The sequence below is a fragment of the Carassius auratus genome, chromosome 33, assembly GCF_003368295.1.
Source record: "Carassius auratus strain Wakin chromosome 33, ASM336829v1, whole genome shotgun sequence".
NCBI classification, from domain to species: Eukaryota; Metazoa; Chordata; class Actinopteri; order Cypriniformes; family Cyprinidae; genus Carassius; species Carassius auratus.
The window spans coordinates 991316-1007541 of NC_039275.1; the positions used below are offsets into that span (position 1 = coordinate 991316).

Here is a 16226-nt window from a genome sequence, read left to right on the forward strand (position 1 = left end):
TTGGGTGGTTTCAGTTTTCTCTCCACATTTCTCAATCAATCTGTTTACACCCAAAATAATTTTGCACACAGCTGATCCCAACTTGAGCCAGCTGAACCCAGTTAAGAAAATATTAACCAAGTTGAATAGACTTAAACCAATCTGGAACACAGGCTCAGTAATCTGGAACAGAGATTCGAGTGGCTTTCCTGCTTCCCTCAAGCGTCCAAACCATCGCCGGATTTTTCCAAAAGGCCGAGCAGGCGACTGTTCTGTGGTAACCAAGTCAGGTTCAATTGTGATTAGAGATGACATATCTTTTACCTTAGTGAACTCAAGACGACTTTCTGTATATTATTTTAGGTTTCTAGAAATTTCTACAAGCAGCTGAATCACTCCTGGCTTCTTTCTCCCTGCAGATGTCCGTTCAAATGAGCGAGGGTAGGACGCGTTTACAGAATGTATGTAGTCTCCGCCCACTTCCTCCTTGAGCTTGTCTCCGCCCACTTCCTCCATGAGCTTGTCTCCGCCCACTTCCTCCATGAGCTTGTCTCCGCCCACTTCCTCCATGAACTTGTCTCCGCCCACTTCCTCCATGAGCTTGTCTCCGCCCACTTCCTCCTTGAGCTTGACTCCGCCCACTTCTTTGCTTTTGTCTCCGCCCACAATAAGCAGAACATTTTCAATACAAAATGATGTCCTCCCTGCAGCTGTATGACAATCTCATGATGTCAGTCATGCAGGCATACACAACATCCAATCAAAATGTGAAGATCTCAGGTGATTTAACGTCAGAAGATGAAGAACAAAAAAGGAATAGTAAAGGAACACCTCTTTTGTTTTGTTTTTCATTTTGTTTGAAGAGTGAACATTTACAGGAAACATGCTTCAACCTGTTATTTATGCTCTTTTTTTAATACAAGATGCATAGAATGCGTTTCCTTTATTTAGGAACAATAAAGCCCTTTTTATTATATTAGACAAAGATTAACATTTTTATTAATATTTTTAAAGAAGAAAATGTATAAACAAAAGGACTCATCACTGAGGTCAAATAAGCTACATATACTTTCAGTTTAATATACTGCCCTCTATTCATTTGAACATTAAAAACAAAAAAAGTTCAAGTAAACAAAATACAAAGGCTAGCAAAAACAGAAAAGCATTAGGTATTTCCGTAGGTGTGTCATTTAACTGGACTTTTAACTATTGAGTTTAACTGGAAAAGACGTGGGCATTGAGCTAATGCTCTCACTTATAAATTTAGATTATTATGAGTTCCCATTAATGCATTAAAAATGAGTACTTAATTTATTAGTAATGAATACATCTGTTCATTGTTAGCTCATGGTAGCTCACCTTCCATTTAATGATATTAACAGGAACTATTTTTGATAATGTTTTTGTCAGGACATGCACAGGAGTCAAAGGTAGGTGAATTCAGTACACAGTGTTTATTAGTGATTCAAGTGTTCGGTAAATACTCCGTGTTTACAAGTGCAGGCAGTACGATGCACACAGGGGATTGGATCATAGACAGGTGAGTACGCATAATTCAGGAGTGTCACAGCCACAGTCACAGATCGCTCATATTCGTTCTCTTCCTTTACAGAGGCCGAAGTCAATTCCAGCTCAGGATAAACACAGGAGACTACAGAGACCGTTTAATCACAAACTAGAAAGAAAAAGATATCCAGGTCAATATTACCTATATAAAAGGGTGTGTGTCTTTAAATATGTGTCAGATTTTCATTGGCCAGAGGGGAATGCAAGTCACCATTGATTTTCATGAACAGAGTCAAGTCATCATTGATCTTCCTGAATCCAGTCTAAACACCACTGAATTACCAGAGTCTCTCCACGCATCTGCTGAACTACCAGAGCCTCCCCACGTCTCGGCGGAACTACCAGAGCCTCGTCATGTCTCAGCCAAACTCTCTGAGCGCTCGACTGATCCTGTTGTGGCCACAGAGGCCACCCTTAACTTGTTCATGTTCTCTGTTTCAGACTTGCCTAACCAGACTTGCTCTCCTGTGTCGATCCCACTGTGGTGGTCTTCTGCGCTGCCTGGGTGAGCTTCTGTCTCGACCGCAGGGATGTGGTGGTCTTCTGCGCCGCCCTGGTGGGCTTCTATCTTGACCGCATGGCTCCAATTCCACCTTGCTCCTCTCTGGATTCCTGCCCTGTCGGTTCGGCACTGGGCCACTGAACCTTATGTTCCTTCCTGGACTTGTGTTTTGTTGTTGTTTTTGTTTCTTGTTCTTCATCTCTCGGTTTCCCTCTATGGACCTGACCCTCCGTCCCTCCCCTTGATCCTCCGCTGGTCCACCTCCCTCCTGTTGGATCTCTTATCTCCTGTGTTTCCCTGGGTTCCGATCGTAACAAATATATCAACGTATATTCCATATATGTGCCAATCTTCCTGTTGCCAGCAGGTGGCGCTTTCATTATAATGGAATATTGGCCTTCAGAAGTGTTCAGGCCAGGACTCTTATCAAACATGTGGAGTTTGGGGAAGATCGAACATTTTACTTCTCTTACTGTGGTGAGACATAAAATGTTGTCAATTTTGTGACACGCCCTTTCACAAAAACTCAAGATTTGCATAATTTAACATCGCACAGGCCTTTAGATTAGACTGACCACAAAAAATACATTAATGTCCAAAAAAATTGGTAGGAGTTGTTTGTCGCAGTGTAAAATGTCACTACCAGTTGCCAATAGGTGGCGCTATGACTATAACTGAATATGGGCATGTAGATCTGCTTAGGTCCGAAGTCTTATCTAACATGTGAAGTTTGGGGCAGATTGGACATTGTATGTCTATAGTTATAGCAACTTCCTTTTTCATTGCGAAACATCAAAATTCGCCAGGCCTCTACGGACACGCCCTTCAACGAAAACTCAAGATCTTCGCAATTTAACAAATCGCAAAGGCCTTTAGATTAGGCATACTAAATTTGGTGTTGATCTGAATAAATCTCTAGGAGTAGTTCATTAAAATACAATGCATGGAAATGACAAAAATTACACAAAATTTGCTCATAATATTAAAAATAATTGACTTCCTGTTGGGATTAGAATTTTGCTCCAAGAGTCTTTTTTGTAGATATTGGTGTGTTACATATGTGTGCCAATTGTCGTGCATGTGCGAGAAACATAGCTGGGAGGCTGTTGATTTTTTTAGTATAGGTGGCGCTGTCGAGCCATTTTGCCACACCCTCTTCTGAATCCTATATCAGACGAAAATTTTCACCAGGTTTGACGCGTTTCATGTATGTTTAAGCCCTCAAAAATGCGATTCTTTCTGGAGAAGAAGGCTCAGGAATACTTCCAGAAAACATTGTAGGTGAACACAATCCACCGTGCCATTCACCGTTGCCAGCTAAAACTCTATAGGTCAAGAAAGAAGCAATATCTAAACATGATCCAGAAGCGCAGGTGTTTTCTCTGGGCCAAGGCTCATTTAAAATGGACTGGAAAGTGGAAAACTGTTCTGTGGTCTGACAAATCAAAATTTGAAGTTCTTTTTGCAAAACTGGGAAGCCATGTCATCCGGACTAAAGAGGACAAGGACAACCCAAATTGTTATCAGCGCTCAGTTCAGAAGCCTGCATCTCTGATGGTATGGGGTTCATGAGTGTGTGTGGCATGAGCAGCTTGGAAAGGCACCATCAATGCTGAAAGATATATCCAAGTTCTAGAAAAACATATGCTCCCATCCAGACGTCGTCTCTTTCAGGGAAGACCTTGCATTTTCCAACATGACAATGCCAGACCACATACTGCATCAATTACAACATCATGGCTGCGTAGAAGAAGGATTCGGGTCCTGAAATGACCACCCTGCAGTCCAGGTCTGGAGTTGAGCAACTAGAAGCCTGTATTAGACAAGAATGGGACAACATTCCTATTCCTAAACTTGAACAACTTGTCTCCTCAGTCCCCAGACGTTTGCAGACTGTTATTAAAAGAAGAGGAGATGCCACACAGTGGTAAACATGGCCTTGTCCCAACTTTTTTGAGATGTATTGATGCCATGAAATTTAAAATCCACTTATTTTCCCCTTAAAATGATACTACATCTCAGTTTAAACATTTGATATGTCATCTATGTTGTATTCTGAATGCATTATTGAAATGTGAAACTTCCACATTGCATTGTTTTTATTCACAATTTGTACGGTGTCCCAACTTTTTTGGAATCGGGTTTGTATTTTCTATAGGTGAGTCATTACACTGGAATATTAACTATTGATGTTAACTGGAAAAGAGGTTTTGTGTGCATTGATCTCACACTCTAATAAATTTAGACTTTTACTTTTATTTTAAACGATTATTATGAAACACTGAATGAAAAAAAAAACAGTAACACTTTACAGTTAACTTTTAAACTTACACTTAACAGTTAAACTTATGTTTTTAACTAATGTCAACAAATGCAATGTTATTGTAACGTGTCACCAAAACCATGTCATCCTTTCCTTGAAATTGTAGACTCACTTTTCTAAATTAAATGTAAAATTAGAGAAAATGTCAGTAAGCATTACAAATGTGTACAGGTGATTACTGTGGGCATTTATTAAATAGCACACACACAGAATAAATAATCCAAACAAACAGAATAGAACAGAAAGAGAGGCAGAAAATTGATTTGTATAAATGAGCGAACAAAGATTTGTCACACTGTACGATCAACTGATCAATAAACAGTCACATACTGCAAAACAAGCAGTGATTCAGAAACACGAACACATATTCAGAGCTGCAAACACTACCAAGAAAAACCAGACAATTAACTCCTCAAACATCTCTCCTCTATTACATAATAAACATTCAAATACTGATTTTTGTTAATTTGTGCATTAATGTGTAAATTTGTCGCCTCTAAAATATAACATTTGTCTGTAGTCCAAGCCTTTTGTGTCCATAACCACATCTGCAGTAGTTTAACAACCACATGATTTAACTGGAAATTAAGACTGACAACAAAATCACAAAATCTGAAAATTAAAGTGGCTCAAAAGTGATTTTGTAATTTTAAAAGCATCGTGCAGCAGACAGTGTGACGTGTGCAGAAAACATTTCATAAGTGCTGATATCAGTGCGAATAAATCCATGCAAACACATTTCAGGTTTATAAAGTGCACAAACACACCAGACCGAGACAACAGTGCAACTTAGCGTTAAGAGACAGTAAGAGAAACACACACACACACTCAGTAGGGAATCTGGTTCTGATAGTACTGGATCATGTCATACGTTTTGCTCCTGGAACAAATGAAAAACATTTCATGTCATCTTATTAATGTTATGCAGAGTCGGGGAAATGTCATTCATTAATGTGTGTGAGAGACACTGACCTGCTGCTCAGGAAGCAGTTCTGAATCACTTTGATGATAAAAGCTGCTGCTTCCTTCTCACTCACGCCAGGGTTAAAACGCTGCCTACAACACACACGGTTCACTTCAGATCAACAAACTACAAGCTATTCATTAATTAATTCTGTTTATCATCTATCCATCTTTATTCATCTACTGTATATATCAGCATACTTGTACTATGCTAAAAATGTCTTCTATTACTAGCACTTTTCATGTTTATTTCCCTCTTAAAGATGAAATGCTGATGTTCCTTGTTTTTAAGTTGCTTTGGATAAAAGTATCTGCTAAATGAATAAATGTAAGTGAAAATGAAAATACATGAGGGCTGGGCAAGTTAACGTTGGTCCGTTGGCTCACTGGCTCTGAATACACAAACAGACAAACAGATGCAAGCGGTGCGACTCGACAGAATACTATAGGATTGGCAAGACCATGTGATTTGCCTGTCCGACATTGTTGTCTTGTTTTAAAACCGTCAATCGTTTGAGGAAACCAATTTTTGCATTCCACAGGTCAGGGGTGGCGGCACCAAAGATCTGTCCCCAATGGTCTTAGTTCTAGGGGTGAGAAGACTATGAGTGTTTGTGGAGCGGAGGGAACCTGCTAAAATCTGTTGCATAAGTAGTTCTTTAAGGTAAATGGGGGCATTGTCATGGATGCACTGATATGTGAAAAGGGAGACTATGTATTCGATCTGGATGGAAATGGGAAGCCAGTGTAATGATTGAAGAAATGGTGTGTTGCAATTTAACACTCCTAGCCACACTCCACACCAGGAAGTTAGCGAGGCTCAAAGAGCGTGCCTACAAACTTTTATCTCTGCCCATGACAGAGCTCTGCAGAGCGGAGGCTTCAGCAGGATGACTCTAAAATGAGAGGAGACCTAACAATGTTCAACCCTTGTAGGGTATTTCTTAAGAGTGCAGGTCTCAGCATGACAACTCCCTAAAGATATAGGAGAGCTGGCTACACTCAGCGCCAGAGGCAGTTAGTTAAGGCTCAAAGGAAAGAGCCTACAAACTAATGTTACTGCCAAAAATGGAGCTCTGAAGAGCGGAGGCTTCGGAAGGATGACTCTCTTGTAAAGAAACTCTTAAGAGTGGAGGCCTCAAAAGCAGCAAAATTGGGTAGAGTTGTTGATAGTGATGATGATGATGAAGAATCAATATCAGTTTTCATATATAGTTGTGTTTCATTGTTTAGCAATTGTAAAGAAATTCCCAAGTGATTGATGACTTTACAGAGGGGAAAGCATGTATAAAGAATGAATAAAACTGGTCAGAGAACAGATCCCTGTGGAACCCCGCAGGCCTTCCCATGGCTACAAATTCAGATCTGTTTGTGAAGAATGACTCAAACCAGCGCAGGATGGTGTTATTACGCTGGAGAAAGGTCCAGGAGTACGAGGAGTGATGGTGAACCAGCATCAGCTGTCATCAGCAGGTCATTTGTGACTCTCACTAAGGCTGTTGTGGGCGGAACAGAAGCCGGACTGAAACTTTTAAAAAAATTTATTGCATTTGAGGTGGTCCTGAAGGTGGCTGGCAACTACTTTCTCCAGAACCTTAGAGAGAAATGGCAGGTTGGATATGGGCCTGTAATTAGGTGGGTTTCTTGAGTAGTGGTCTGATTATGGATGTTTTTAGGGCAGACGGTATGTGACAATGCAATTATTTGCGATTAATAACAGAAAAATAATGCGATTAATCGCTATTTAAAAAAAAATAATAATAATCATTGCCCAGCACTAATATCTATCATTTAAGGCCATATCAAAATAATAATAAAGGCTAAATTCATGTCAAACTCAAATATAAAATAAATTGAAACAAACTCATTCATTTTCCATGTTCATAACAAAATAAATATATGTACATGAATACTGATTTGTGTTTATTACTTCAATTCCAATTGCGTTCAATTCCATAGTTTGATACCATAGCATAAATCTTTTTCAATATAAATGAAATATAGTTTCCAATATGAATAAAACAAATCTAATTTCCTTTCTGCTCCACTGTTAGTTGTTTGAACTCACTTGAGCAGTTTGATGGTCTGACCGCGGAAGCAGGGCAATCCTGTATCCAGCATCAGGGTTACCAAGGCAACCACAGCATCCATATATGGCCTGCGGCGTAACAGAGATTCATACAGTCTCTCAGTTTCTATCAAACACACACACACACACACTTACACTCACACAAACATCTCACCTGACGGCCAGGTATCCGCGCACACACATCTCCATGAACCACTTGAATGGCGTGGCCTCCATCTTCCCGCCCATGATCATCACCATCTCATCAGTCAGTTTGATGTCCGGCTCCCAGCCCAGATTACCACCCGGAGAACTCTCGAACATGAAGCCGAAATCTAAAACACACGCACACATAAGAAACACACATGATAACACAGAACAGACGTTCATTGTTAGATGTCTCACCGATGTGGATGAGGTGGCCCTGTCTGTCCAGCATGATGTTCCCATTGTGTCTGTCCTTGATCTGCAGCAGGAAGAGCAGCAGACTGTACGCGGCCATGCTACGGATGAAGTTATACCTCGCCTGATAGACACACGAGAGAGAGACGAGAGAGACAGAGAGAAACACAAAGAGAGAGAGAGAGGGGGTGGGGGCAATCAGAAAACCAGTGTTCATCAATGCTTCAAGACCCTCATTGTTCACAGCTGGTTTCACTAGGGATGAAAATGTCTGCTAAATTCATTAATTTAAATGTAAAATGCATAAATGCAAATGCCCCTAACTCTGGCTTTTGTTTTAAAAACTTTTTTCTAAATATATGGGAAAACCTGAAAGAGTAAAAAGAATTTTAATTTTTGCAAAACTGTTGCAATCCTTGATCATTAAAAATAATTATTATTATATAAATAATAAAATCATTAATTAAAAAAAAAAAATAATAATAATAATAATAATAATAATAATATTATATATATATATATATATATATATATATATATATATATATATATATATATATATATATATATATATATATACATACATACACACACACACACACACACACACACACATATATATATATATATATATATATATATATATATATATATATATATTAATGAGCAGTTTTCATATTGATTAGTAGCTTATTTTGATGTGTATTGTGTGATTTTTTTTTTATTATTATAAGTCATAATTTGGTCTGAATGAATGACTGAATGAATGAATAAATTAAGGAAAATAAAAAAATATTAAAGTCACAAAAATATAAGTAGGAAATATTGATTTGTAGTTGTTTTAAATTATTTTAAATACTGTATTGTATGATCTTAAATCATTTTAAGTCGTGATTGTCCTCTGGCTTTTCTCACTTTCTGGAAGGCCAGAGTGGATTCGTCTCCATACTGGTTACGGAAATAATCGTACATCCCGAAATCCGTCTGTCGTCCCAGCTGATCTCTGGACTTACAGTCTGGGATGCACTCGATGACGCCACACTGTCACACAAACACAGGAACATCACATTAATAACCAACAACATCCAGACACAAAGCTGCTAGCATCACACCTGCTGGATTCATTTCTCTCAGATTCACTCTCATATATTCAAAATCAGATCGAGAACAGCACACAGACATAAACTAATATTATAAAGGGAATTATTATGCAATACAGGCAGTGAGATGAGTGTGTTTGTCCATTCAGGTAATGCTCAGTCTGCTTCAGTGAGATTTACAATCAATAAACTCGTACTGTTAGGATGTCTTATTTCATCAGTCGTGTAAGTTTAGACACAGAAAAATGGCCAGTTACACAGTCAACATGAATAATGAGATGAGGGTTTTTTGCTGCGCTGCAAATAGACAGGTTTTATGCTAAAAAGGTTCTATAATGACAAGAAAGAACCCTTTTGGCACAAAGGTTCTTTAGGCTTTTATTCATTCATTCATATCTTGAATTTTGTGTTCATTCATATGCATTCATAAATGTATTTCAATACACCGAATAATGCAGTGAAAGAACGCACTCAAAATGCACACGTGCACTAGTATGACTTCATCATGTAACTTTACATTAGCCTAGATGCGTGCACTTTTTAGGCACGATTTGTTTAGTTTTTGAATATACTTGATACTGTTAAAAGACACATCATTAAAACAAAAAATACGAGTTCACATATCACACCTAAACACGCGTGGAAAACGTAATTAGAACTAGCTACTGAATTAGTTAAAAATGCCTGTCCATATACAGCTTCGCGAACCCCAAACTTACTCAAATGATTCGCGAAACCGCTTCGAACTCCCGAACTGATTCAAATGATTCGCGATCCTCAAACTGACTCAAATGATTCGCGAACCCTCTTTGAACTCCAGAACTGACTCAAATGATTCGCGATCCCGCTCCGATCTCCCAAACTGATTCAAATGATTCGCGATCCCCAAACGGACTCAAATGATTCGCGATCCCTTGAACTCCCGAACTGACTCAAATGATTCGCGAACCCGCTACGAACTCCCGATTCCCGAATTGACTCAAATGATTCGCGATCTCGCTCCGATCTCCCAAACTGATTCAAATGATTCGCGATCCCCAAACGGACTCAAATGATTCGCGATCCCGCTCAGAACTCCCGAACTGACTCAAATGATTCGCGAACCCGCAACGAACTCCCGATTCCCAAATTGACTCAAATGATTCGCGATCTCGCTCCGATCTCCCAAACTGATTCAAATGATTCGCGATCCCCAAACGGACTCAAATGATTCGCGATCCCGCTCAGAACTTCCGAACTGACTCAAATGATTCGCGAACCCGCTACGAACTCCCGATTCCCGAATTGACTCAAATGATTCGCGATCACGCTCCGAACTCCCGAACTGATTCAAATGATTCGCGATCCCCAAACGGACTCAAATGATTCGCGATCCCGCTCAGAACTCCCGAACTGACTCAAATGATTCATGCTCTGAACTCCCAAGATGACTTAAATGATTCACAATCTGAAGTTCCCATACCAATTAAATCAGACCAGGACAAAGATGAAACCATCATTACCGATATCAAACCTAAACCTGCCTAAAATCAATGCTAAATGATCACAAATGAAAATTGGTGGGGTGCCAATCCAGTGAAACTCAAAAATAAAAATACAACAAAATACATTTTTTAAATAAAAACAATTTACACATTAAAGATTTAATTCAATAAATAAAATAATAATAATAAAAAAGAAGAAAAAAACTCACCCCCGGTGCTGTAGCGACCACTCTATATGGAAAAACGAACAGATCGAGTCCCACCAGCTGGAAGATGTTTTTAAACAGACCGATGATCTGCAACGCCAACATATCCTGGAGAGAGAAAGGCAGAAGAAAAGACAAAAAATAAATAAAATAAAAGAGAGGAAGAAAAACGTCTAAAGCACTTCATCAAACATTTCCATATAAATATGAATTTATATGTTTCAGTGCGGTCAGACGAATAATCATGATAAATCGCATCCAAAATAACATTAGTGTGTATAGTATATATTTATTATGTGTATATAAATACACACACATGCATTATATATATATATTTAAGAAAAATATGTTACGTTTATATACTAAATATATTTACATACATATATATATACATACATACATACATACACACACACACACACACACACATATATATGAATGTGTATTTATAAATACATAATAAATATACACAACACACAAGTTTTATTTTGGATGCAATTTATTGCGATTGATGGGCTTTAAAATATTAAAATACAATGCATTTTTTAGTTCGTGTTTTCTATAAACTATTACACTTCTGTATGCGATTCATCTTGTGCATTAGTAGCTAACAGGTGTGAGTATATATCAGCTATTTACAACAGCTTCGAGACACTGGTTTATCCAATCAGATTTCATAGCCAAAACATAATTTGATATGTAAATAAGGGACGGCGAAATGAAACCTGTCTGCAGTCGTCTCCGACTTTAAAGATGGCCGCCTGCCAGCAGATCTTCTGTGTGTGTTCTCCAGCTTCATCCAGCGAGTCTGAGCGACACAGCAAACCTACAAACACACACCAGCGTTGACAAGCTTGAAACGCACCAGAACCCATTAGACTTTCATCTTCACACATTTCCAAAATTACTTTTTTTCGTGCACTTTTGAAATGTCATGTCATTTAAAGATGGAAAAATCTTTCCTTTTAATTGCATTTTATTTTTACATTTTCATTATTTATGCAATATTTTTCTGTATGTGCATTTTTATGCATGTCATGCATTCAATTTTTTAAAATCTTTTTATTATATTTTACATTAGTTTTTTTAATTAAAGCTTAATTTCTGCCACTTATTAATGCCGGGTCTTTTCCTTCCGTCATCTGTTAGAATACTAAAAACTGTGATTATTCAATTTGTTCTTTCATTTATTTATCTGTTTTTTTATGGTCGTTTCCACCAAAAAAAAAGGGTAAAATCTCACTATTTTATTTTATTTATTTATTTTTTTACATTTCTTTGATTTTGAATCAGGAGACATAAATTATTCTGAGGAGTCTGAATAGTGAGATATAAACTCACCACAAAATAATAATAATAATAATAAAATAATAGTTAAAAATTCTGATATAAAGTTGCAAAAGTTGCAATAAAGTTGCAAAAAAAAAATGCAATTTCTGAGATTAGATCTCAAAATTCTGAGAAAATGAAGAATTGCAAGATGTAAACTCAGAATTTCTTTTCTCTCTCTCTCTCAGAGGAAACAAGCTTCCCTGATATTGAATATTATATTATATTAAAATTATTATTAATTATTATAATATTATATTATAGGAATGACCGAATGAGTCTGTGTTACCCTCTTTCTCCAGTTCACTCACTCCACAGCGTTTCACCTTGAATTTGGCCAGATACGGCGCTTTGGCAGCACTGAGAGGGAAAAACACACAGAAACACACAGGTTTTCTTGTGCATCTAACACACGTGTGTGTGACGTGTTCAGCGCTCATCGTACCTCTGCATCGGCAGTCCTGATTTATAGTCAATGTCCAGGACGATAGCTTCAGGGTTACTGGGCAGATAACAGCCTGAGCAGCAGAACAACAGTCAGTCGAGTCATTACGAGAGCTTGAGACATCTATCAGATGATGAGGAGGAGATATTCAGACCTGGCTGCACTTTGATATCGGCCAGGGCTCGCAGACACGCTCTCTTCCGCTCGTCACCTTTAGGAATCGGCCTGAAAGACCAGAAGAGGAGACTTCAGCTTCAAACACCAGACTGAAACAGGAGCAGAAAGATGTCAGAGATGATTCCAGTACTTGAGGATGGCTGAGACATTGGTGATCTTGTTGAAGAAGTCAAACTCGCGCTGGTAGAAGTCTTTAGCTGGACCTGAGAGAGAACCGATGATCTCTTCAACCAGCTGCTCCAGAAGATCCCCGATATCAGCTAGAAACACAACAAATTAATACGTGACTGAAGAGCACTGAAAGGGCCGTTCACATCAAGAGCAGTAATAAAGCAAGGTATTAATAACTAATTATCAATAACGACAGAAAATTGAACTTTCAGAGTGATTATTTTTTAACCTTCTGAACATTAATAACACTGACAGCCAATCAGAGTTCACCTAACTTTAAAGTCACGATGAAATGCTGACTTGCATCCAATTTAAAAAAATTAACAAAAATAATTCAGCCATTTTAATTTAATGTGATCTAAAGTAATTGAAACTGAACTCAAAATGAATAAAAACTATATACAGATTTTTCTTTTTTTTTTTTTTTACTAAAACTAACAAAAAATTTAAATGAGACAGAAAATATAAGAATAAAAACTACACACACACACACACACTCAAAAAAGAAAAAAATTATAAAAAAAAAAAAAAAAAAATTAAAAAGAAACTTTTTTTTTTTATTATATATAATATAATTTATAAATAATATATATATATATATATATATATATATATATATATATATATATATATATATATATATAATAAAAAAAAATACACTCAAAAAAACATATAATTATAATCATTATATAAAAATACAAATTTTTACCAAAAATTTAAAAATCAAACAAAATATAAAAATAAAAAATAAAATGTTAATTGAAAACATTTATTTATTATATGAACATTTATATTAATGAAAGAATCGTTCACAATAAGACCTACGACACAAAAAAAGCTTGGATTCTTAAAGTAGCAGACGACAAAACTGTACGGACTTAGAATAACCAGAATGTTATTGCTAGTTTGCGTGGATGCTAATATAGTTATCATTCTTGGAGCTTTATTTACGGTCTTTCTGGTGTCCCTCTTCATCGGTGTAGATGTTGGTCTTCATGTTCCAGATGAACTGATGTGCCAGAAGCTGAGACTTCTGTGCCGCCCACAGGATGTATTCTCTCACGTACCCCATCTACACAGCAGCATCGTTACTGCACTCTCCTCTCAGAGCACAGGAAACCAAGAGATGCACAACATGACCAGCGTACAACACGTGAATCATACAAATGATGCATGCAACTTTTTAAAATCTGACTCTGGACATGCAAATCTGTGACACACACACACACACACTATACCTTGTCATAACGGAGGGCCTGAACAATTTGTGGGATGTAAAACAGAATAGCATCCTGTTGATAATATGAGAGAGAGAAATCTGCATTAATAAAAGCACTCAAACTGACCTGGGATAAAGACGTATGACAACACCATGACCCGTGTGGCGTACCGGAGGGAAGGAGCGCAGGACTTTGACGGCGTACTGTGCGGTCAGCGGATGCGGTGGATACATGCTGGAGAAATACGAGAGTCCTGTGGGAGGATCGGCCGGAGCCCAACACAAGATGTGACTCAATTCCGGAGAATCAGCGTCGATCGTGTGCCATGTCACTAAAAACTGCAGATTTATATATGAAATAAATCATTAAAATACATTTTTAAAGAACTTGAAATTAATGAAAAATTAGACTAAAATAAATAAATAAATGTGATTAATAAAAATATATTTAGATTAATTTTTTTTTAAGTCAATCATATTTTTATTATTGCAAATGTTTATTTAAATTTGAATCTATATTTAATTTATTTAATTGGTTAAATGGTTAATTTATTTAATAGGTAAAAATCAATATATAAAATAAGCAAAGAAATACATTTTAAAAGAACTTAAAATGAATAAAAAAATTTGCCTAAAATCTAAAATGTGATTAATATAACAATACATTTAGATTGATATAAAATAAAATAAAAAGTTGTAAAAAAATAGGTCAATAACATTTTATTTATTTTATTGTAATTATTTACTTACATTTAAACCTAATTTTAAATCATATTTTATTTATTTTAATCAAATTCATTTAATTGGTTAAATGGTTTCATTTATTTAATAGGCTAAAATAAATAAAATAGGTATAAATAAATAAAATCAATATATATTAAATAAACAAATAAATCTTTAAAATACATTTTTAACAGAACTAGAAATGAATAAATTAGACAAAAATAAATACAAAATGAATATATGTAAATATAAAATGAATAAAACAATACATTTAGATTAATATAAAATTTGAAAAAAGTTATGTTAGACAAAATAATCACATTTATTTATTTGATCGCAATTTATTTAAATTTGTATCTTATTTTTAAATCACATTTAATTAATTGTATTTTATTTGTTTTAAATATTAATTTAATTAATTTAATTAATTTTTTTTATTTCTTCCACTGTCCTCATCTGTAAGTTGCTTTGGATAAAAGCGTCTGCTAAATGAATAAATGTAAATTGTTAATTTATTTAATATGTTATAATAAATAATGTATAATAAAAAAATTAAATCAATATATTAAATAAACAAATAAATAATTCAAATACACTTTTAAAAGAACTTAAACTAAAATAATCAGACTAAAATAATAGATGTCACGACTGTGTTGTGTTGTGTTGTGTTGTGGACGTTCACCTTCACAGCTTCAGGAACGTCACTGACGGCTCCCGGATCCAGCCGAACCAGACGGGTCACTTCTGAGAAAATGGCATCAAGGTTCTTGAACCTGTAATATATATATATCATGTAGGAAGAGTGGAAACGCTTTAGCTAACCATCATCAGCAGGCATTATAAAACATCTGAAACTCTTAACACAAACCAAAACTAATATTCAAATGGTTCTAAATAAAGACAAGATACAATCAGTGTCATGTGTGCGCTTCATTCATTCACAGCAAATACATGAGCTGAAAAAACACACACTCTCTTCTGAGTCTCGTCTGCTCACCGAGGCTGCAAAAAATACAGTAAAATCGGTAAAATTGTGAAATATTTTTACACTGTTAAACTGTAATTTATTTCTGTGATGCAGCGCTGTATTTTCAGCATCATTCCTCCAGTCTTCGGTGTCACATGATCTTCAGAAATCATGATTATATACCGATTCACTGCTCAAGAAAACAATTATTTTAGTTTTTTCAGGATTCACAGATGAATAAGAACAGCAGTAATCTTTTCTGACATTATGCATGTCTTAGTTTGATGCATCCGTGTAGAATAAAAGCCTCCGTGAGAGAAGTGTAGTGTGGTAAGACCTGGCCGGCAGCTGTAGAGCGAGGTACGGCGAGATGCTCCACGCCAGATTAACGTTGTCCTTCCACTGTTTCTCGGTCAGGCTGATGTACTTGGATCTCCAGTTGGTGATGCTGGTCTCCACAGACTGTTCGGCTGAGATCTGCAGCTCCTGGCTGCCCAGAGGATTGTACCACGTGGTCAGACGCTCCACCTCACTGGCCTAACAACACACAAACGGTTTAATCATATACTAACGCCAGTCTTTTATAAAGAGATACCATTTCA

General features: G+C 36.5%; 1 protein-coding gene across 2 annotated transcripts in view; it reads right to left on the reverse strand.

Moving 5' to 3' along the window:
• Positions 1-4536: 4536 nt before the first annotated feature.
• Positions 4537-16226, reverse strand: part of LOC113052663 (phosphatidylinositol 4-kinase alpha-like) — a 47181-nt gene continuing 35491 nt past the window's right edge. For both annotated transcript variants that reach the window (XM_026217056.1, XM_026217057.1), the window contains 17 exons: positions 15962-16161; positions 15340-15430; positions 14106-14273; positions 13954-14007; positions 13667-13787; positions 12675-12804; positions 12522-12592; positions 12368-12440; positions 12212-12282; positions 11319-11419; positions 10597-10701; positions 8719-8844; positions 7807-7927; positions 7577-7736; positions 7402-7491; positions 5343-5426; positions 4537-5250 (listed from right to left, as the gene is read on the reverse strand). In XM_026217056.1, coding sequence (XP_026072841.1) covers positions 5199-5250; positions 5343-5426; positions 7402-7491; positions 7577-7736; positions 7807-7927; positions 8719-8844; positions 10597-10701; positions 11319-11419; positions 12212-12282; positions 12368-12440; positions 12522-12592; positions 12675-12804; positions 13667-13787; positions 13954-14007; positions 14106-14273; positions 15340-15430; positions 15962-16161 — 1818 coding nt within the window. In that variant the 3' untranslated portion in view covers positions 4537-5198. The remainder of the gene's footprint in view (positions 5251-5342; positions 5427-7401; positions 7492-7576; positions 7737-7806; positions 7928-8718; positions 8845-10596; positions 10702-11318; positions 11420-12211; positions 12283-12367; positions 12441-12521; positions 12593-12674; positions 12805-13666; positions 13788-13953; positions 14008-14105; positions 14274-15339; positions 15431-15961; positions 16162-16226) is intronic.